General features: G+C 40.3%; 1 protein-coding gene across 1 annotated transcript in view; it reads right to left on the bottom strand.

The window, feature by feature from the left end:
- Positions 1-2,068: 2,068 nt before the first annotated feature.
- The window catches only part of Elmod1 (ELMO/CED-12 domain containing 1), a gene marked incomplete at its 5' end in the record, with an annotated part of 38,823 nt that continues 17,993 nt past the window's right edge, over positions 2,069-22,898 (bottom strand). The window contains 5 exon segments of the mRNA XM_013511123.1: positions 2,069-3,459; positions 9,840-9,973; positions 11,225-11,275; positions 14,980-15,048; positions 18,936-19,069. Coding sequence (XP_013366577.1) covers positions 3,287-3,459; positions 9,840-9,973; positions 11,225-11,275; positions 14,980-15,048; positions 18,936-19,069 — 561 coding nt within the window. The 3' untranslated portion in view covers positions 2,069-3,286.

The following is a 22,898-nucleotide window of genomic DNA, read 5'->3' as shown; positions in this document are numbered from 1 at the left end:
ACACGGCTATGCACTCATTAGCTGAGAATCTGTCCCCTTTCCTTTCTGTCACCTCCACCGCTGTCTCTGTTCCACCGATTCTGTTTCCCTCTTCACTCCCTCCCAATTTGGACCTGGCTCTACACAGATCAAAGTAACTTGTAACCATGCAGTCCATTTCCGTGTTTTTTTTTTTTTTTTTTTTTTCCTGGAAATAAGAATCGAACTCAGGACCTCACGTTTGCCAGCCAGGTGCCATGCCCCTGAGCTATGTGCCCAGCCTCCAGGCCCATGTTTTAATTCCCCATGATCATTTTAGGCCCCATCTTGGAAGTTGAATTTCTCAGTTCAGATAAAACCTATACGACTGATGGGTCTCTGAGCTTTTCAGTTGGATCCTATGGTATATAGTGGTACGTCAGTTCATGAATGCTTGTGTTTGCAAACAATTTGGTTTGCAAACAAGCGTGTGGCAACATTTTTTGTGTGCAAACTCTGCATCGGATGACAAACACGACTGAAGCTTTCTTTCCCACACAGACACAAACGTAGCCATCTTTTCCAAAACCATAGAACAAATTAAGTTTGTGAACCAAGGTACCACTGTACTTCTCTTGCCAATGACCAGAAAGTAAAAAAATTGGTTTGTATTTGCCTAATTGAGCTGTGAGTGGACGATCCCTACTGATGTCTATTTCTTGGCCTACTGTAGTTACCTAACACTTGAATTTCCTTAAACTGTCCCCGTTTACTGTTTTATTTAGGAAATTAAAGGCATCCTCTTTCTCAGAAGTGTCCTGAGTTGGAAGATATATTGTAAGGTCACCCCATCTCTTGGGACTGGTATATACTTAAGCCTGTTTTCAAACATAGACGAGATGGTGGGTTACTAGGAAAACATTTCTTCATGACAGTACAATAACAAGTACAGTGACAGGAAAAGTCAGATGGAAGCCTCAAGTTTCAGGAATGGCATTTCAGGTTTTTTTCCTTCTTTTTCTGTAGTGCAAACTGGAATGTGTTTTTATCATGGCAAGCAGTGTTTTAGGAAACTTGTTACACAATTTACATTTTACGTGGTCAGTCCTCTTTCAACTCAATCAATTTCCTAAGCCAGCCCAAAATACTCTAGGGAGGCACCCCCTCCTCGCACATTTCTGAAGCTTCTGAAAGCTTCTCCTCTTCGTTTTCTCACCTCACTTCTGATACTGGGCAGAGTGCATCTTCCGTAGAGGTGTGAATAAGACATCTAATAATACTCAGAACTAGGAGGAGCTGGCTGAGCTTGCTCATCCTGCAACTGTGCAGCCATGCTAAGAGACAGGAGAAGGGAGCGCTCGAGCAGCGGAGGGGAAACTCTTAGCTTTGCACACATCAGCCGCCTCTACCTGAACAGAAGAGACGTGAGCTGGTGTAAGCGCCACACGCTATCAAGCCGCGTCAGTGACATGGGGCCACAGCGAATACAAGGAGACGACGCACATATGTAGCTGACACACACTGTCCTGCCTGTGGAACAATTCTTCATCTCAAGCAGCTGCTGCTGCCGTGGAAATTTAGTGCTCCCAAGACAGGCTGTTTACTATTTCTCACTTACTCTGGAGAGGAAATATAATCTTGCCCTTACTCACTGTACACATGGTCTGTTAATCAACTCTTTTCCTTTTGCACTCTTGACCTTTCATATGAAAGGTCGTGGGGTGGTAACAGAGGCAGTGCAAAACGCCGCCACCTGGTAGCATATAGCCGAAAGGGAAAGGGTGACACAATCTCCGAGGAGCTAGAATGGACGCAGAAACAATGGGTAGTTAATATTTTTTCCTTGTTAGCTGTCTTGAAGTAGCCAGACCAGATATTATAGGAAGCAACGAGGAAAAAGGTGGATCTTATTCTTTCACTAAAGCACCGTCAAACCTCAAGATTAAAGAAGTCTCTCAGACATAACACATTCTAGCATACACTGGGTTACTCTGAATGACAGTGACGTATAATCAGCTCCAGCTTGTCTGTGACATTCTACCAGCTCACGTATCTGCATACTCAGAAGGTGTGTGAGTACAAAAGCATGAAAATGAAACCCACTCTAACGTTACAGTAGAATGACATGAAATTTATTCATATAACTGACAGGCAGTACTCAAAATTCATTTAAATAAGCAAGTGATTACACAAACATCTAATAATACTAAAATTGATAGTCCGAAAGTATAAAATACCATGGGTATGAAATGCCATGGTAAATACCACTCAACAGACTACAATCATAATTCCAAACTAAATCACGTTTTCAAAATGATGTTTAGCAATTTTGGAATGATTTGACTTTTCTTCTTCCCAGTAATTTACTTCTTCCACTGATATAAGACAAGGTCATTATTTTCAAGAAACATTGCAGTGACATGGCTTAGGCTGCTCTCCTGCAATACATTCTCTTGCAAGTTGTTTTTAAATATTGCTCCTTGACATGGAAAACAAATCAGCCAGCACGCAGTTCCCCCAGCAAAGATGCTTGGACCAGAACAGTGCTAGGATAGGTTTCTGAGTTCTGCAAGAGACAGGCAGTGAAACATGTTCTGCAGATTTGAAATATTCTCACTTTTTTCCTAAGGCTCCAAGCATCATAAATATATTTAGACATCCAAGCCAGTGAAATTATGGGAATAAAATAATTTGGTACCCAGATGACAATGACACAGCAACTGGGGTTAAGTTACAATATAATTCTGCAGTACTTCACATGAGACAGCTCCTGCCTAGGTACTTCTTGCAAGCCGCATTACATGTTTTGTGAAGCGCAGCTATGTGTGCAGGAAGAGTTTGGCTTATCATGTGTCTGTCTGTACTAATTAAAGTCTTACACTTTATCAGAATGAGGTCTAAGCATGAGTCTGGCTTGAAAAGCTAGCAGCAGTAGTCATGAAACATATCAATAAATTAAAAGGCTTTCATAGAACAGGATTCGGCTAAACCTCGTACATACAAAATACAGCTAGAGAAATACAAGTCTCTAATGTTGAGTATGAGGGAGAGGAGAAAAATCTAAAAAAATAGAAACTCTCTCCATACCTGGGTGTCAAGGCAAGATGTAACACCGCATAATGCCACAATGTGAGCAGTCCCTGGAGGATGCTCCAGAAACAGTGATATCTGGGGATCTCGGGATTATGACCAAGAGACGAAAATACTGTACCAAAAGGCATGCATATAATCACCGTGTGCATTCAGTGTACGAGCTGTGACCTAAGCAGAAATCTAACATGACAATGAGGCAGTGTTCCAGGGTATCCACTAAAACCAGAGCAGGCGACTACATGTTGATTAAACCTTCTGAAGCAGCGAAGTGTGGGCACAGCGCCATGTCTGGGTTTTGCAGCTGTTTTATGATCCTCTTGCGGAATTTCTCACGCACAGGATTAAATTCCATTATGTCCTCGGGGTCTTCTTCAATCCAAAATTTGTGGAATTCGTGCATCAAATAACCTGTGAAAGACAAGACAGTAAGAATGCGGGCGGAAAAAGCCCTTAATTATATTTAGAAGCATCCTGAGTTAGAACAAAACAAGAAGCTCAAGAAGACATTAAAATTTAGCAAATGTGACTGCTTAAGATTATTTTTTTAAGGCCACTGGAGTACATGCTACCAATCTGCAGGATTTCTGCAGTTGGTTCTGGAATTATTCTTAATTCCAAAAAGCGGAAAGACAAATCAATTCTGCCATCCCCTGAATGCGAATCTTACTGGGAAAATATTCTGAAAGGCCAACAGTGACTGCTTCATCCTTCCCTTCCCGATTAAATTCACGTAATGGTCTGATTTTTCAAAATTACTCGCCTCTACCTTTTTTCTCTTGATATTTGATTTAACAAAGTTTTAAATTACCCTGAAGAATCAAACGAATGCATTCTGACAATCGATTATGAGACAGTAAGGGTGCAGATGAACTCTGAGCGTGACAGAGGTACATGGGATTGTTATCATTGTTAATAAGGCCTCCTGCTCTGAAGCACTTCAGACTCAAGTGCTTTTGTGTCTCAAAAGTGTTCTCCATGCATGATCTGGAGTGGGAAAACTGGGGGAAAAAGTGAAGCATTTGATACAAGAATTTTTTCATGTGTTTTGCTTGCACTGTAACCCCTCCTTCCAAAACGTTTGCTTCTTTGTTTACTCACATTGAAAATTGAAATGTGAACAGTTCTTTAAGAAGTTAGTACCAGCTATTTGTGTGTAATAAACTCACGGCAAGCCCAGGTGTCTCTATATATTAGAAAAGCGTATTTAAAGAAATAATGTAAATTAACAGAGAGGGGAAGGGGGGTGAATGGAGGGAAGAAGAGAGACAGAGAGAGAGAGACAGAGAGAATAAAAGAAAATGAACATTATACAATTTATCTTAACTTTAGCAGCAGCAGAATAGAATAGGAGCCAGGGCCCTGGGTCCAAAAACCTGGTTTGAATCTCAGCTCTTCCTCCTCTCCACATAAACAGAAACGGGGAGCCGAGGGCAGGGCAAGAGAATGTGGGACACACACGTACAGTTAGAATTAGCTAGCAACGAAAACAGCTTCAACATAGTTTCCTACACAGATTTCTAAAATATTTTATGCATATTTCACTATAGTACACAACGAGGCGTGAGCTCCTTCCAGCACATCGCAGTGACCCAGCTGCATCTTGCTATATTGTAGAGTATGCTCTTTAAGTACTTGATCTTCCCACCAATGTGTGAGAAAGGGGAGAGAGTACTCGTTTCACAGTTGTCTTGGGTTGACTGTCCCACTTGCTTCAGGACTAGTCTGTCTTCGGGTCCTCCAAATACAGGAACTGACACGACTGCTTCTCGCACCTCTGAGGCAGGCACGCACCACCGCCACGCGGCTGGCCGCTGGGCTGCAGGAGCTGGGGCTGACTGCAGCAGAGCCCCAAATCAGCAGGCCAGCAGCATCCCAGGGGCCACACCATCTGCCTCTGCTGTCTGGATTTCTTGAGGGGCCCGAGGCAGCGCCCAAGCTGGACTGTCTCTGGTGACAACGCTGAGGGTCCCATGCATGCGGAGCCTGATTCTGAAAATTCTGATTCTTCCTCATGCTGAGCCCGAACTATTGCATCGTATTGCACGGAACAAATTCAACTGTTCTACAGCTCCAGTATTCGAAGTGTGCTTTACGCCCAGCGTTCATCTCCTCTCTAGGCTAGGCGTTCCTACTGCGTCTCGTCATTTCTCACGTGCCATGTGGGAGTCTGTTTATCACCCCGGTTGTTTCAGCAGACACCAACAGAAACTCATTTCCTCTAATCTTAGTGTCTTATTCAACCAGAAGTATTCAATCATGTGTCCATTTCTGCCACTGAAGAGACCCCTAGAATATCCCAGGAATGGTCTGGAGGACCCATTGAAAATACAGATCCTACGATTCAACAATACAGTAATTCAACGGGGTGAATATTGTGTCACCGAAGTTTAAGAACATTTGGTCTAGAAGATGCCATCTAAGTTTCCTGGTTTCCCTCTAAATATTACAATTTGTATGGCTCTAAAAGAAATTTATAATCATGTATAATTTCTTAGTAAATAAAATACACATATAATCTTCCTTGCTGGTCTCTGAACTCAAACACAGCTGGGTTATTTTGTATGGAGAGCCAGGTTTCTGATATGATGCGTCAAAATCATTCATGATGAATCTCATTGGTACTTCAAGAGTGAAAGCACCTTCACTCCTACAGACAATGATAAGTGGGCACCGTAAAAAACCACCTTTTAAAATTTTTATTTTTAATTATATATGTATAAGTTATAGTGTGATCATTTGATACATGTATATAATGTGGAATAATCAAATTAGGATATATAACATCTCTATCTCCCTAACATTTATCATCTTTTAATGAGGAACTGAATTTTTGGCAATGTACATAACATGTTCATTTTTCTACAATGTGCATATATGCCGGATACTTACTCTAAGATGATGTAGTATAGTACATTATTCTATAAAAATGCAGGTCCATTTTATTTCCCCACTTTCTACCTTACACACAACAACAGAAAAACATCTTGGAAGGTTTAAAAAATTGGCCAGACTTAGGATAGAGGCGGCAGGGGTTCATACGCTGATATATTCGCATGATACTTCCTCTTAAGGCTACAAATTCAAACTACAAAGTTTAGAGACAGATCCCCTAGCACTCATTCTATCCCATCAGTAAAACAGAGACCACAGTAAAAATGCAGAAACAGTGCTCTGGCTTCCAAGGAAAATACTTCAGTGATAAAATTCCACTCTGTATAACATTACAGAGTGTTCAAAGGCTCATCTGGCCAATTGGTCAGATGACCCATCCGTCAGCTAACAAATATATAACACACACAGCAGCAGGTACCGGAGACAAAGGAAAAGGTAGTGCTCCCGTGTTCCCTAATTCTGTCTGTTGGAAAGAAGGAGGAAGGTCTACGATTACAGCTGGTGATTGTGAGCTAAGAAAGCCAACAAAGAGGTGAGGAAAAGAGAGGGAGGAAACAGAGGTCAAGCTATTACTCATAGTCTCTCATCTCGCTCCTGCAACGGCTTCGTGGGGTAGGCGGTGCAGACTCTCTGTCTCCATCCGACAGAGGACAGTCCTGGGCGCGGACGACATACTGTGCAACGAACAGCACAGCTGGAAGCCAGGACCTGAAACGAGCTGGCTCCGCCACTGCGCCAGCCTGCTTTTCCCCGCGCCTCCCATTCCCCTGGTGCTCATTCCTACCGAACAGTGCCCTTTTTCTTTTTGAAGAAAAGATAATTCCTTCTCTTCTTCCGTCCACTGTACTTCCCCTTGCCTAGAACATCTAACTCCACTCCGTCTCAGGGGGACTGTGTTCAGCGGAGCTTTAGATTGAATTGCGATTTTTGTACCATATTTCCTTGGCAGTACAATTTTCGCTGAGTAACACTATAAAGTCAGAATGATACAGCCACTATGTTCTTATATTCTCCCACCTAGATAAAATGCTGGTTTTGAATGCTAATTTGTCTTTCCATCCTGAGCCTGAAGCATGTTTATTGCTGCTCGAATGTGTCTTGGTTTTGCTTCACTGCATCCAGTCAGCAGAGAGCAGAGACACGTGCAAGGACATAGATAATTGCAAGAATACCGCAGAGGAGCCGTGCAGAACTGGTCGTGTCTGAGGGAGGGATAATAAATCTAGGGCAGAGTTTGCCTCCTCTCAAGACTCCTGAGTCCCTCTGCCTAGGACCCAACCCATAGGCGATGGCTGCTGTTTCCCAAATCCGAAGAGCGGCCAGGGAAGTAAGTGATTTGTTATTTGCTGACTCATCCGGACCAGGCTTCTCTTGGAAACATACCAATCTAGGCCAAAGCTAAAATTTTTCAGATCAACCGGATTCCTTTTTGCACTGCAAAGAACATCACCCGACATTTTAGTTGCCCATCCACCCATCTACCCATCCATCCAACAAAGCGTTGCAGAGCACCTGCTGTGTACTGAGCTCTGCCCTGCGGAGATGCAGAAACAAAACAGACATTGCTATACTGACATGCACATTTTCTACGGCTTTAGCTTTGATTATTTCCTAGTAGATGAACCTCACTTTACTGTGTGACTCTGACTTTTTCTCAGTGTTGATGAATTCCAAATCTACAGATTGAGCCCTCTAATTCCTTAGACCTCCAACGCCTTACAGTATTAGGATGTCCACCCTCTGGCTCCATATGGATTTCCCGGCAGGAACTTCTCTTCAGCTTGCCTAAAATTAAACTCCTTCTATGTTCCCTTGAAACTGCTTCCATTATTTCTCTAAAGAGCATAGAAAGACAGACTATAGTGAAAAATCAGGGGCTAAGAAAACACAGAATGAGGTTTTATTTCGCTACGGATTCAAACTCTTTAATGAGGCATACAAAGCTCTTCAGGACCTGCCCTAACCCACTTTTACATTTCCAGCAACATCTCTAGTGCCCTGTTCCCACACCCTCAGTTCTACTCCCTGAAGCCACCTCTGTCTCTTGCACTACGGACTCAGCCCTTGTCACCACGTCCCTGGCTGGGCCACTCAGCCACCACTGCTATATTTCCCACTACTCATCCTTCAAGTGTCACTGAAAAGGGCATCTGCTTTGAGAAACTTTCTCTGCTTTTCATACTGAGTGAACTGTGACAGCTATAGGCCTTTGCTATTTTTAAAAACAGTGACTTTACTTCCTCAATACAAAATTCTTCCCACTATGTGCTAATTATTTATTTACATGCCTGGCTGCCTAATTACAAAGCCTGATCTGCGGTAAAATCTTAGTAATATTTGTTGGACATGTCAGAGTTGTTATAGGAGTAAATATAGTCGTCTGTCAAAATAAGAGCTGTAATTGTTATGCAAGCTCACATTTTAGTAAGTTGTAAAGCATATACATCTTTAAATTCTTATTTTTATCTAAGTTATATATGTACATTGTTCAGAGTCGAAGAGTTTGACAAGTACCATTACAAAAACAAAATGAAAAAGTTGCAGCCTCCTCTGCCCTAGTTCCTGCAGGTTGACTCTTTTCGGCTGACTTTGTTGACTATTGATCTCCATAACTCTAACATACTTTATTTGCTTCGTTTTCCACTTAGGTTAACCTTAAACCACCCTGTAAGTACTGTATACCAATGTCCTCTGAATGCATTCAAACATGGTAATATCCGTCTTACAGTCTTCACAGTCTCCTAGCGCTTTGTGATGTATTCTTCTCAGCCTATTCCACAGATACAATTTTGGGCTTTTTCTTCACTTTCATGCTAAGGATTCCCCTCACTTTTCCTTTTTGGATCTATTTGATTTTTTTTAGGATTATGCTCTTATTTTGTGGAAATGTATCTCTCAGGAGCTTCGTGATAATGGTACAAGGAGGTAAAATGCTCAAGACCTTACACTAAAACATCTTCACTGTATTCCTTTTTTTGCAGGGCAGGGGGATCGAACTCAGGACCTCGTGCTTGCCAGGCAGGCATGCTTGTGCCACTGAGCTATATCCCCAGCCCCTCTATTTCAGTATTTAATTGGTAAGCTAGCCTAAGAATAGAACTCTAAACTGGAAATCCTATTTCCCTTACATTTGCTTAAATTTCTGCCAAAATTATTCCATTGTCTTTTGGAATACAATGTTGCTGTTGAGAAGTCCAATGTCACTCTAATTCCAAGTTCTTCACAGGATAACTTTGGAAAATTCCAGGGCTGTCTCTTTCCAGCCTTATAACACTTCACAGTGATATGAACCTGAGTGAGCGTATGCCAATTTCAACTGATTATGCTGGCGCTTAAATACGAAAATCCATCCTTTCGTTCTGAAAATTTTTGTTGATACAGCTCTTGGATTCTCACCCTTTAGTTTTCACTTTTTCTGGCACTCTCAGTCTTCAGATATAGGACTTCCCAGGATAGCCCTGTGATGTTTCATCCTTTATTTTCTATCTTTAATTAGTGCCTTGCTGGTTTACTTTCTGGGCAAACTTTCCAACTTCTCTTCTAATCCTGCAGATTTCTTTTCTACCAACACACAGACCACAGTCAACTCGGGCAGTGTTCAGAGCTACAATTTTCAGTGCTGCGCCATGCTAGATCAGAGGGAGACACCGGTGACACCTTTAAGTCAAACCAGAAGATGACACAATGGGTACCATGCAGGAGGTGGCAAAGAGAAAAACCCATGATTCCTGAAAACACGAGTAGGTTTTTGAATGAGAAAAAGCAAACAAAACCTGGAATCAAAGGAAGAAACGAAGACCCCAAAGCAGCCGAGTCCCGGAGAGCCCCACGCTTTGCCCCTCGTCTGCGGTGTTGTGCAGAAACCCACACCGATAACTGACTCGCAGGACACTTACAGAACGTTTGCTGGAAGTGAGACAGTGTAGGAGCTTCTGGGGCGATGTTGTAGAAATGGGTTTTTAGAGCGCCACTGACCAGGAGATTGTAAGTCAGGTCAGTTATGTTGATGCCCACAATTGCAAAGGAGTACCTGCAAAGTGGGAAACGCAAAGCCAGTGGTGCATATGGGCAAAACCACCCCAAAATGACAATCCGAGCTTTAAATTCCTAGCAAATCCTCAGTGGCCAACTTGGAAATTCCTATTAAATCCCCTTCCTTCTCTAACCAATCAAAACCTTTGCTTTTTAATTTTACTATAAAATTTCAGGAATGTGCAGCAAGAGAACTGAGAATTCATATACTTTGACTTGGTAATTTCATTTCCAGATATATGATAAATAACAGAATGGAGAAAGCTTTATACATAAAGATATTCATGACAATATTATTTGTAAAGGCAAGATGCAGAAGCTATTCAAGTATTCCAAAGAAGAGTATAGAAATAAATTATGGTAATTTTATTTACCATATTTTTATTCATATAACATACTATAGCTGATTAAAAGTATATTTTTAAGGATAATTTAAACAGGCTATAAAATGGATAGAACAAGTCAAATTGTAGTACATATACACATATGTGCATGGAAAAAGGCCAGAATGAAATGTCACAAAATATTAATATGAGTTTGCAAGAGTACTGAGATTGGGATTTTTTTTTTTTTTTTTTGGTTTACTTTCCTATATTTTCTATAATAAACCATCTATTGATTTTTAAATGAGAAAAATTTAAGTAAGCATATTAGCACAAAGAATATTTTCTAGGTGCTTTTCTGTATGTCTATTAGAATGAAAGGAGGGGCAAGGGATATAGCTCAGCAGCACGGCATCTGTCTGGCAAGTGCAAGGTTGTGAGTTCGATTTCCGGTACCAAAAAGGAAAAAAAAGTTAAATAAATAAAAAAGTAAAATAAAATAAAATGAAAGGAAACTGAAGCTCTTAAATTTTCTCTGCTAGTGTAACTCCAGCACAGAAATATCTTTGGACAAAATAAATATTACTTTTAAAAAGCTTCTGAAGTAAATTTTTATCTAACAGCCCAACACTTGATAGCAATCTTTAAAAGAAAATTACCAAATGGAACTCTAATGATATCTGAAAATTATTTCCACATAGTCATAACTTTCTGTACCTTACCAGTGGGCTATAAAGTAGTATGATATAATCAAACAAAGAAATCTAAAAACATATAAATTACTCCATTTAAAAATCTGACCAAATTATGTACTTCCGTCAGGACAAGTGGAATTTCATCTATGTGATCCTTTACAGTACGCTCAGTACATTTTTGCTCTGTGTCTCGTTCAGCCTGGTAATCTAGGTATGAGATCCCACACTTACCCAATTGATTTATCCATCCTTTTCTTCTCCCATTCTGCTTTGCTCAATTTGCTGGATGAATGAATGAGCAAACAAACAAACAAACACAGTTGATCTTTAATTGGTACTTACTCTCTTTTCATGTTTAGGTTAAAAATGTTAACGATATGCAGAGATGTCTGTATTCCAGTTGTCCAACACTAATCAATTTGAATATTATGAACTTTAAAAGGAACAATATAATCTAAGTGGAGCTCAGCCATGGATTATTAAGGCCTTACTATTTACCTCCTATTCACTTTAGTACAGCAGTGGGTGTATTAAAAGCTAACTGTTATGATTCTCTTTTACATTATCATTAATTATGAAACACCACCTCCTTTGTGAATGCTCACCTGGCCTCGCTCTCTCCTTAACTAGATGTTACCTCACATTCCCGTGATTCCCCGCTGGACCTGATTTAACTTCATCTCATGGTATTTATGCTACTCAGCTTTACATGTGATGTCTCTTTATTGTGATTACTTATAGGACATGGTGTTTCAAAAAGACTGGATCCCTTTCTTCAGGAAAAACAAATAGCGAACTTAAAAACTAACAGTCAGATGCTCAATACAAGTTTACTGATAAATAAACATATGAGTTCGCAAAAGAAAGGAAGGCAGGAAGGAAGGTTGGTTTTAGTAATTCTACTCCAACAAATCCTATGGCATTTCCTGACTACAGGAGGAGCTGTTTGAAGGCACAGTTCTATCATACGTGCACTCTGAAACACTGCCTTACATTCTGTTATTTTGCGTATCTACCCTGTTCCCATTCTGCTTCAAGCTTCCAGTGTCTAGTAGGCGGCAACAACATTCTGCTCTTGTGAATGATACAACTTTCACTTAGTGTTTTACACTGAAAATTACAGATTAGTATAAAAATTTAACACCAGAGTTATGAATACATGGCTTCCGTCTAAGTAGGAAGGAGTCCTCCATAATGCACAGCACACACTGCATCACCAAACATGCATGTAAAACACACAGCACAAAAGCACAGAAACTAAGTGTGCTTTCTACTCTGCAAACAACTGGGTGGAATTCAAAGTAATGTTTTTAATTCGTGTTAAAATTGGCCACGTGTTTTTGAAGTATAACCTCTAACCAACAAACCACACGGCCAAAGAAGCATCAAGAGATTTTTGCCTTAAAAGACTCACATGCAAACTAAAAGGAATTACATGTAAATTTTTTTTAAAATGTAGGAAATTATAAACATCTATTTTCTCCTCAACAAAGCTTTTTAAGTACATAGTGTCTCTATATTTGTTAAATTAAACTTTTATCTGAAAGGAAATGCCAAATGACCTTCACTCATTTGATTATATATAGAACATGCTGGCTCAAAAAGATTGGATTCCTTTCTTCAGGAAAAACAAACTACAAACTTAAAAGCTAACAGTCAAAATTCTCCTCTTAAAATTGAATCTCACTGTTGAACAGGTGAAATATCCAGGGTCTGACAGAACCAAAGTTGACACCATAATTGTTTAATATATTTCTTTCAGATATCAGTGAAGAAAGGTAGTAGATTTTTAAAATATCCTGATCTGTACATAGTGACACTTACAATCAATTTGAAAGAATTAATAGGAGCTTCATTTCTTCAAATGTACTGTAGCTTGAGGGATACAACATGTAATTTTATCTCCATGCCTATGCACATAAACAACACACACACACACACAAATGCTAGTCTCTTCTTAAATAAGAAGCAGTCACACAAACTCTCCACTCCTTTGTGATGGCTGACATAGGAAGTACAAATATAAAATCTTTGAGACTGGCTCCGGCAAAATTAATCTCCTTTCAGTGGTTAATCAAAAAATATTTTAAGCGCCTGTCTGGCAAGTGCGAAGTCCTGAGTTTGATTTCCGGTACCAGAAAAAATATATATATTTTAAGATTGTTGTTATTCTGCAAAGACCATAGAGGATTAACGTCTTCTGGCTGATGTTCCGCCAGGAAATGCCACCTGAGAGAACGCACAGGCTCAGCCAACTTTAGAGAGTTCAGACGCTCTGTACCACAGAAATAAGCAATTGAGAAGATGCAGTTTAAAAATTAAAATAGCTTGATTTTAACCATGCACTATACCAAGAAACTGTTAAGTGATTTTGTTAAAATAAGTAAAATTAAATTAACTTTTCTTAACATTTTTAAAACTTTTTTTTTTTTGAGAGGGGGGATCTCAGTTTAGGCTAGTCTTTTTTTTTTTTTTTTTTTTTGGTTTTTCTCCGGTACCGGGAACTGAACTCACGACCTTGCGCTTGCCAGGCAGGCGCTTTTGCCGCTGAGCTAAATCCCCAGCCCCTAGGCTAGTCTTAAACTCACTGTATAGCCCAGGCTGGCCTCGAACTCACAACCACCTCCTGCCTCTCCTTCCCGAGTACTGGGATTATAGGCATGCGCCACTATGCCTGGCTGAATTTTTCTAAATTTATAAAAGATTTTAAATTAAAGTTTGGGAAAGTATAATGTGATTTAATGAACCTTAGACACCTGAAGCTAAAATGAGTATAATAGTAAGGGGGGATCCAAGTAAAGCTATTCATGAATTTTGAGAATCTTATGGTAAAAATTTAAATTTGTTTAGAACACAAGAACACTAACAACTAACCTATCACAGTGCTGAGAAGAAAAAAAGGCAACAAAACCATGACTGCACAATAACAGAACTCCTTACAAGAACGGCTACTCAGACACACACACACACACACACACACACACACACACACACATACTATGATTGGTATTAATCAGATTAGAAATACATTAATAGAAGAACAAATTTCTTGTGTCTGACAAAATTCCCGCATAAAATATCTTTCTTGGGGATCAGGTCATGTGTGCTGAGTGGCTCGCCCCATGGGCGAAGGGTTCAAAATGTCTCTCCAACCCGTCACAGTTACGGCTGGAGAAAGGTTCTACATTTTCATCAGATTAGTACAATCTGCTTTTCAGCTCATTAAACCACAGTCTCCACATAATTAACCATATTAGATAAAAAGCTGGGAAATGTTTGTTTTGGAAACATTTTTAATAATCTACATTTCTGTTAAAAATTCTAAAATTCATTTTATTTTATTTATTTATGTTTGTTTTTCTTCCAGTACCAGGAATCGAACTCATGACCTTGCACTTGCCAGGCAGGTGCTTTGCCGCTGAGCTAAATCCCCAGCCCCTAAAATTCATTTTAAAACAAATGCAAGAAAACACAAAAGCAAAGTAAAATACCTTATTTCCTCTTTAGTGATATCCCTTCATGTAATCAGTTAAAGAAAAAAATGTGGAAAGGTAAATGAAAAGGCAAATAATTTAGACTCTTGATTTAAAAACAAACAACTGCAGCAGTAATTTCTGCTTCAGTAATTTCTCAGCCAGTCCCGGATGTCATGAATTCCATTCTCCCTGCTACTCTCCCTCACTCTCCTTGTCTCTCTGAACTTTTTCTCTCAGGACCTGTCCTCCTTTCATGCCTATTTTTCAATCTTCCCAGACACCAGGGACATTATGAAAATACTTGAATGGTGCTACTTTGCATCCTAATCCTGCAATGTGCCTAGGTGTTAACCCTCCTATCCAGTACTTATCAAAAGGGCTTGTTTGAGAGAGCTTTAAGTCTCACTGTTGGTGAGCTGACTCTCCTGATAATCTCATCCACAGATTCACTTATGAGACGATCGTTACTGATCCAGTGAGCCTAATCTGTCTTTTATTTTCAACAGTTACCTGAATTTTGGATGAAGAGAGTCAGAGAGGACCTGCTGAGCGGCTGTAGCATCTTTTTCCGCAAAATACCTGCAGTTGGAGGGAAAAGAAACCATAATTCTGTACCTGCTGAATACACTCACTTTCATCCAATATGTCGTCATTTTGGATTCAAAGATGGATACCTGCATAAGACTGTTACTTGCTTTAGTTTCTGCAGAGAACAGCTTTTCACAACAGACTTTTCCCAAATATAATATGGCCCACCTTGATCAAGAATGTACTCAACAGATCTGAAGGTTTAGTTATGAACTTTGCTGTTCCTCAGAAAGCCAACTATATTTTTATCAAGAGTTACAGATAAGGGGGTCAAGTGGCTCGGCATTTGAAAACCTCAGAAGGCAGAAGCCTGGGAGAAAGAACTTGATGACAAGCTGTGACGTCCAAGGGCAGAGAGAGGACAAATTCCAGGAAGTGTGCGAAGCTGCACTCAAACTTTTCTTGGAGGACAGTCACTGGGTGCTTGAATGGAAAAATGCAAATGGAGCTTTCAGAGGTTAAAAAATTAAAACTGGTTTTGGGAGAAAGGGGGCAATGAAGTTTCCTAATAAAGGGAAAATCTCAATCTCAAAAATACTTCACACAAAGTACCTCTAAAGATTAAAATAAAACTATAGCATGCATTACTGAATTTGTATGTAATTTTATGCACAGGGCTGGGGACATAGCTCAGTGATAGAGTGCTTCCCTAGTATGCATAAAGCCTGGGGTTGATCTCTAATGCCACAGAAAGAAAAAAAGCATAAATCAAAGGGTAAAAAAAGCTATTGAATATTCCTTCAGAGTATTTCAAACCAACCAGCAATTTTAATATATATAATTTATGAGTTTTCATGAAATCAAGTTTCATTTCATACTTTTGCTGGTCACCTGAATTTCTCCTTTAATGATTTATCTGCTCATATTTTGGGGGCAGTAATATTTACAACTACTGTCAGACAGGACAAGTAATCCTACAGAGAATGACATATCAACCACAGAACATTTATGCGAATATCAATCTTGTCTCATTTTACTTTATAGTGCCACCTGACAGATACTTATTAATACTTTTTCAGCTGATGCTTTCTTGCTTTGGTCTATCTTTAAGAGATCACTCCTCACTCAGATATCTTCAAGATTTCCTCTTAAAAGTTAGGAAGACTTGTTTTTGACTTCCAGCTTTTGAGCTGAGGTGAGGCAGAGATTTTTTTCTAAATAGAAGGCCAATTTTCCCAGTTACAGTTATTCAAAAGCTCTATCTTTCACCACAATTGCAAAGCCACCTTAGTCATTAAAATCTATTTTCTATTCAGTCACATTACATGGTTAATGTAGCATTTCAAACATTTCATAGAAAAGCAGTGATGATTAAACTTCCTAAATTTAAACACAGAAATCCAGGGAGAGAAATGAGATGTCACAAAAAATGGCTAAGTTTAGTTTCTTTTAAAAACAAATCACTCTCCATACTAATCACTCTCCATACTAATAAAAACAAATCACTCTCCCTTTGGTCTGAAAAATATTGATTAGTGATGACTGGATTTAAGTCTGAAAAAAATGAGTGCAATTAGTTGACTTACAGTAAATATAAAAACACAAGCAGTTAATAAAAATAAAGATAAAGAGAACAAAAAAATTTTAAGCATTCACAAGGGGACTAGGGTACCAGCTATCTAGCATTGGCAACCAAAGAGGCAAACAGCCTGAGTGAAGTCTAACAGAACTAGAGAAGCAGTTTTCGCACAATCTACTAACGGTTCAGTGAAGACCGCGGGAGGAAGAAAGGACGAAGGTAGATTTACAGCAGCGCCATCAGCGTGTGAGCCCTCTGACCCATTTCTGCACAAGGGTGAGCTCAGTGGGACCGCGCAGGCCTCCCACTGTGGTGTCAGCTCGAGTCTCCTGGAGCCTTTCCACATTCCTCAGTTTTCAAAAATACAGGGGGTGGGTGTAGGCACAAGCAGACAGATCCAGACTGGGGGACATTTTATAAGACACCGGATCGGGAATCAGATGTTTGTGAAACATGGGAGAGATCAGACAGAGAGGGCAGAGGAGACCGGTAATTTCAGAAGACGCAAGGGACATACTAACACAGTGCAACGTGTAGATCTCAGACAGAAGTGCACCTGAACAGAAGCAGCTATAAGAACGGCCATTTCTGAGAGATTGAGCAATCTGAAGAGGGACTGGATAGACTGTCAGGAGTGACAGTGATACTGACATTTTTTAGAACTACGTATTGAAATATGAAGAGTCAAGTTGAGATAGAGACCACCCTGGGAACAAAGGCAGGTGAAGTCCCGGGTCCCCAACCTATTACCCATTAAAAGCGTGATTTGTGTATTCTTTTGAGGCAGTCTGCAAACAAATAAAACAAAAATCAGTAACAACTCATTTGGGCCTACAGAAGCCCATGGAGTCAAAACAAAACAAAACAAAAGGAAACAAAACAAAACAAAACAAAGAAACAAAGCTTGAGCTTTGTTATGGTTAGCTCTAGATGCTCCCCAAACCTTTCGTACGCTTAGAGGTGGGGCTTCAGAAGGCTTGGAGGCTGGGGGCGCTCTATTCCCAGTGGATTCAGCCAGCAGTACGTTGGTTGGTCCCTCCGGCAGCAGCTGAGGGTGCTGTTAAGAGGTGGACCTGCTTCGAAGTGAGTCACTGGGGCTGTGAACTGGAAATGCGTACTTCCTTCCCTGGGTTCAGGCTCTGCGCTGTGACGCGAGCAGCCTTCCTCCCCAGGCTCTTCCATCAGACCGTCCCGCCCTTGGAGTGGGCCAACCATGCCTGCACTGACATCTCCAAGACTGTGAGCCAGCACAAACCTTTACTCCTGTAATGTGTGGGTGACAGGTATTGTGTCTCAGCAACAAGGAAAGTGAGTCAGGCTTTATTTTGTATCTGTCTCCTTTATTGAAGGAAAACTTCGGGTCAGATCCCTGCTCAGCACTGCGTATCAGTATGCCCATCTATTACGAAGTGTCTGTCTAAAAACTGGTATAGGCAGTTAATTAGCCCTAAATGTACATGACCTATTTTACCCTTTTTCGGGACTGAGAACATCAGGATAAGAGATTTGCAGACACTCCACTAAGAATAGAAGTCAGTGCCCTAAACAGAGCCATCACCTTGAATTCCACGGAACCTCCACAACACTGAGAATGCCCCACGCAGAGACAATGATCACATGGAATTCACAGAGACAATGATCACATGGACTGCCCTCTCAAGCCAAAAGGACTTCTCCAGAATCTCAACAAAACCAGAACTGATAATGACCCCAACTGCACAAAAGTCAGTTCCTTTCCTTTGGTGGAAGGCCAGTCTGCTTTTCTTCATCAGAGCTGTGCCCCCTGAGCTCCTCAAGCTGAAGTCCTTTTTCCACTTTCTCTAGTTTTCTCTTTCTAACAAATCAGCTCATACCTCTCCCTGACACATCCAGAAACGCTTTTCTTCAACAGGACGTCAAGGACCTGCCTGGGCTGGGTTGAGGCCCCCGTGTCCTCTTTACAGTGACCTCAGACTATCCAGTGACAAAATGACAAACAGTGTGGGATCTTCATTAACACAGTGTTGCAAGTATTTCAGACTCAGACAGTTACTAAATACGCTTCAAAAGTAGAAGGCACTATTTTACTACCTTCTTTCTGTTTTACATATAAAGTTATTCAAAATAAAAGCTTTTGGAATATGCCTCACATTTCTACAAAAAAAAAAAATCTATGAAGTGTGCTGAAATAGGAGGAAGATTCTCGTAGCTTTTAAAATTTTATGAACCTGGGTTACTTCTCAGAGGACTTGATTGTTCTCTTGGAGTCTTTTGGGTAGTGACTTTCAGAATTAATATCTCCATTTTGTCTTTTTCATATGAGAAGAACTAGCTGGTTAGAAAATCACTCTAACACTTAACTATTTTGCATTTTACTTACTGCAAATTGTACAGTCCCAGAAGTCCCATTCCTCGAAAATCTGTTTTAGGATCATCACCTTGGAAACCAATTTCACACCACTGCTTAGAAATCCGTGATTCCAGTGGAGTATTTGGCTTCAAGAACTGCCATAACTAGACACAAAAGAGAATTACCTTGTTGATAGTATCCATAAATACTCTTTCCTATTGCTTCAGATTTTGTAAACTACGTTATTAGAAGAGGCTTTGCAAAGCTGAATATATGCAAACATCTTACAATTAAAAATGTGATCAACTTTCAGTTATACATTACAGCAGTTCCCAAAGTATGGGCTAAGAACCTCTAGAGATTCCCAAGATCTTTTCAGCCTAGGTGGCAACAAAAACAACAGTTTCAAAGTAAAAGTAAGAGGTTATTTGCCGTTTTACTCTCATCGTAGGACAGGACGGTGGAATTTTCCAGAGGCTGCACAATTAGTGCTATCCTTGCGCTGAAGGTATTGGAGTGTGTGCTGATATGTTTTAGTGCTTTAAGTCTTTTGAATCAGACAGTAGGTATGTAGGGAGCCAGATCATCTCCTCCTCACACACAAAAACCGATCTGGGACTGTCTAAAATATTGAAGAGTAGAAAGGGAAAGGGATAACAGAGAGAATTTTGTATTATTAACTCCTCAGACAAGGCCTAATATTATGCCAAAACTTTTAGCAGCACTGTTAACAAAATGAAAAGTGGACTGACTTGAGCGTCATTTCCTAGGGCCTGCCTGCAAAAGGAGTGAGGGTTCATGTTATCATATGGCTGAAGAAAGGTGTATCAGTAATGTATTAATAAACACGAAATGTATCGTCACCTTTAAGAGTTACCTCAAAGACTTTCAGTTAAAATCAATTATCTACTAATGGAAAAACACAAATTCTAAATATTTTACTCCTCATTGCTTAATAAACGGGTTTATGTTTTTAAGTTTTCCCTAGAAAGCTACCTGTAGCTTATGTCATTGCTTGACAAAGATAGAGACCCATACTTGTATAAATATGTAATGCTTGAAGTATTGTTCCTCATACAGGCGGGCAGATAAGCACATTTACTTTTCAGACTATCAATATTTAATGTTATATCTTCACTAGAGACAAAGTATAAACAAATGCTGTATTTTCTTATGACTAATTCAACTTCAAAAGTGCTTATTATACATTTTATGGATTTTAAAGCTTCCGCAGAGCAGTGATAAAATCACTCTGCTTTATGGTGAACTTTCACATATCCGACACAGGATAAAATGTAATATTTGATGACAGAAAATACTAAAACATAAAAATCTGCAGTTTATTTTCTTTTATTCTAGTTATTTTAGACACATCTAAAATCACTGAACACTATACAACACTTTGTTACTACTGTAGTAGGTAAACTCAATTTATCTAAAGGGCAAGAGAAAAACTCTAGAAAAGAATAAAGCAAACCTGTCATGCTTGAAAGCAAAATATCAAGGGTGGGCGTTCAAAATCTCCTCTTATATACATAGAGGAATTTGCTAGTGCTCTGCACGCATGAAAACAGAAACTTTATCTGAAGAGGTTAGGTAATGAGAGGTCAGGTAATATCCACAGGGGAAAGTCAGTTTCTAAAAATTCTGTAGGAACTGACTTCATTATTGCCAAAACGGAGAGGGGCAGTGTAAAGAAACCAAAATGTAAAGCTCCTAACATTGACTTGAATAGTAACTTGAAGTAATCTCAGGGTCTACACAGTTAATAAACACCTGGCCTCATTCCAGTGGGTGGAATTACATGGCAAAAACAAGCAATTCCTTTTGTAGGTAGGCTATAAACCTCATTCATTAGGTGGAAGAGTAAAAAAGTTTGAATAATAAAATGCTTTAAAAAGAAATTCCATTTTAATAATTTCATGTATCATGGCAGACTAGACTAATGGCTAAAATACGTTCTTGTATAAACTGTTAATCCATTTACTTTAGAAAGGGTCACTTTCTTAGAAGATGAAAGCCAATTATGCTGAAATCTTTCTATGAAGTACTACTCTGGGTACATTTCCGGTAGGAAGCCTTGAGCTACTTCTCTTCTGATGGACCAGCTCTACTCTGAAAAAGTAAGGGTAGGAGGCAGGGTGCCCCTGCAAGATAAGGTCATCTGTTGTACTCAGAAGCCAACTTTAAATCTGACTCCGGTGATGGCCCGTTAGTAGTGGGATCTGAGGAGTCTAGTGACCTGCAGCTCTGCTCCCGGGAGTGGAGTTATTTCACAGGCACGTGCCGAGTGCAGGGGATGGGGTGCTGGAGGTGGGGGCGGGAGCGGGCTGCCAGCGAGGCAGCAGGTTAGGAAGAGAGCTGCCTGAGGCAGGCGACAAGCTTCAGATGTGGGGGCTGCACCGGGCCGGACTTGTGATCCAGCCTGGGCTGCTCTTTTCCCTTCGAACTGAGCCTTTCCACAGCCCCACTTGGACCTTGTCTCAGGTCTGCAGCAGGACAGAAGGGGGCGGCTGTTGGTTCAGCCTGGAGTCAGGGGTTCTCAGGGAAGCTGCTTTTCACAGCAGCCACCACAGGACTGTCTTCCCATCAGTGAGGGAGAAGAGATGAGGTCTGGGCTACATGATTTCAATTAAGCGCATGAATCCACCTAAAAATCTGCCTTCGTTTTCATCTAGTTAGAAAACTTTTAATAGAAATATCTACTTGGATAGCTCGTGTAGCAGTACTGTACGAACACGGTGATATTATTCAACTTCCTCCTAGCCTATGTCCAAACGATCATAAACTATGGATTTTTTTATACTTTAGGACAATTAGTAGCAACGCTGATAATGTTCTGTTCCTCCCGTAGAGCAAAGCACTTGAACAACTTGGCAATACGTTACCTGAGCTTATAAACCCAGGCCCAGCAAACTTTGTGAAGGACCAGATGGTAAATATTTCGGGCTTTGTGGGCCATATGGTCTCTGTTGTAACTAATTCACTTTGCCTTGGTAGTAGGTTAGCAGCCAGACACTATACAAAAATGAGTGCAATGTGGCTTTGTTCCACTAAAACATTCCTTATAGAAATGGATGGCAAGCCATCCTGGACCCCAAGTCTTGGCTTGCTGACTCTCGCTCTGAACAGTTTTGTGGAGGAGGTTTCGTGGGGTGGCACAGCCTATTCTGGGTCACAGGGACTGGTCACACATGGTGGAAATATTTAGTGGGGATGCAAAGGAAGCTGCTCAGGAAATAACATTGGAATGGGGCCAAAACGCCATGCTGAGGTACACGGGCTTTCTACTATAGGACAGAGGAAGATTGAAGTGTTTAATCCAGGGAACAACATAACTCAATCTGTGCCTCAGAAAAATACCTCTAGCACTACTTTAGAAGACAGAGGGGACAGTCTAATGGTCAGTGGGCAGAACTACCAAGTTCTAACATCCCAAGTTGGAGAGAAAGGTTAGAATAAGACGACGGACATGGAAAACACTTGCAAGATGATCTGGGGCGTTCTATGGATAAGATTTAGGGATTTTTGTAGATGCAGCATATATCCCAACTAGACAGAGCCATTGGAGGGCAGAAAAGATGCCTTTCTTCAAGGTGCCTAACCCAGTGGGGGACAGACCTGACTTTATCATTTACTACATGTGGGAATCAGAAACTAGACCAAAATGCTGGCCATTTTTCCTCACCTCAAAAATAAAGATAGTAAGTATTAATTTGCCTACCCTATCTGTGAAAGTCAAAATGATAATGCATACATATTGAAACCATAACCACTGATAAAATAATCTTACAATGGTTCTTAACAGGTAGCTAATATCCTACAGTAACTCATGAATTCACCCAGATTCACTGAAAACCTACCAAGTGCCAGCACACATAATAGATCATCCAAAGATGTCACACAGCAGGCACTCAAATGTCTTGAGTAATTCTGAGGGCATCTCAGCCGTTCTAATGCTTTTTTTTTTTTTTTTTTTTTTTTTTTTTTTTT

Source organism: Chinchilla lanigera, unplaced genomic scaffold (genome assembly GCF_000276665.1).
Source record: "Chinchilla lanigera isolate Chin_1 unplaced genomic scaffold, ChiLan1.0 scaffold00011, whole genome shotgun sequence".
Taxonomy (NCBI): domain Eukaryota; kingdom Metazoa; phylum Chordata; class Mammalia; order Rodentia; family Chinchillidae; genus Chinchilla; species Chinchilla lanigera.
Note: the sequence above shows the minus strand (reverse complement) of the source record. Positions and strands in the feature narration are given on the sequence as shown.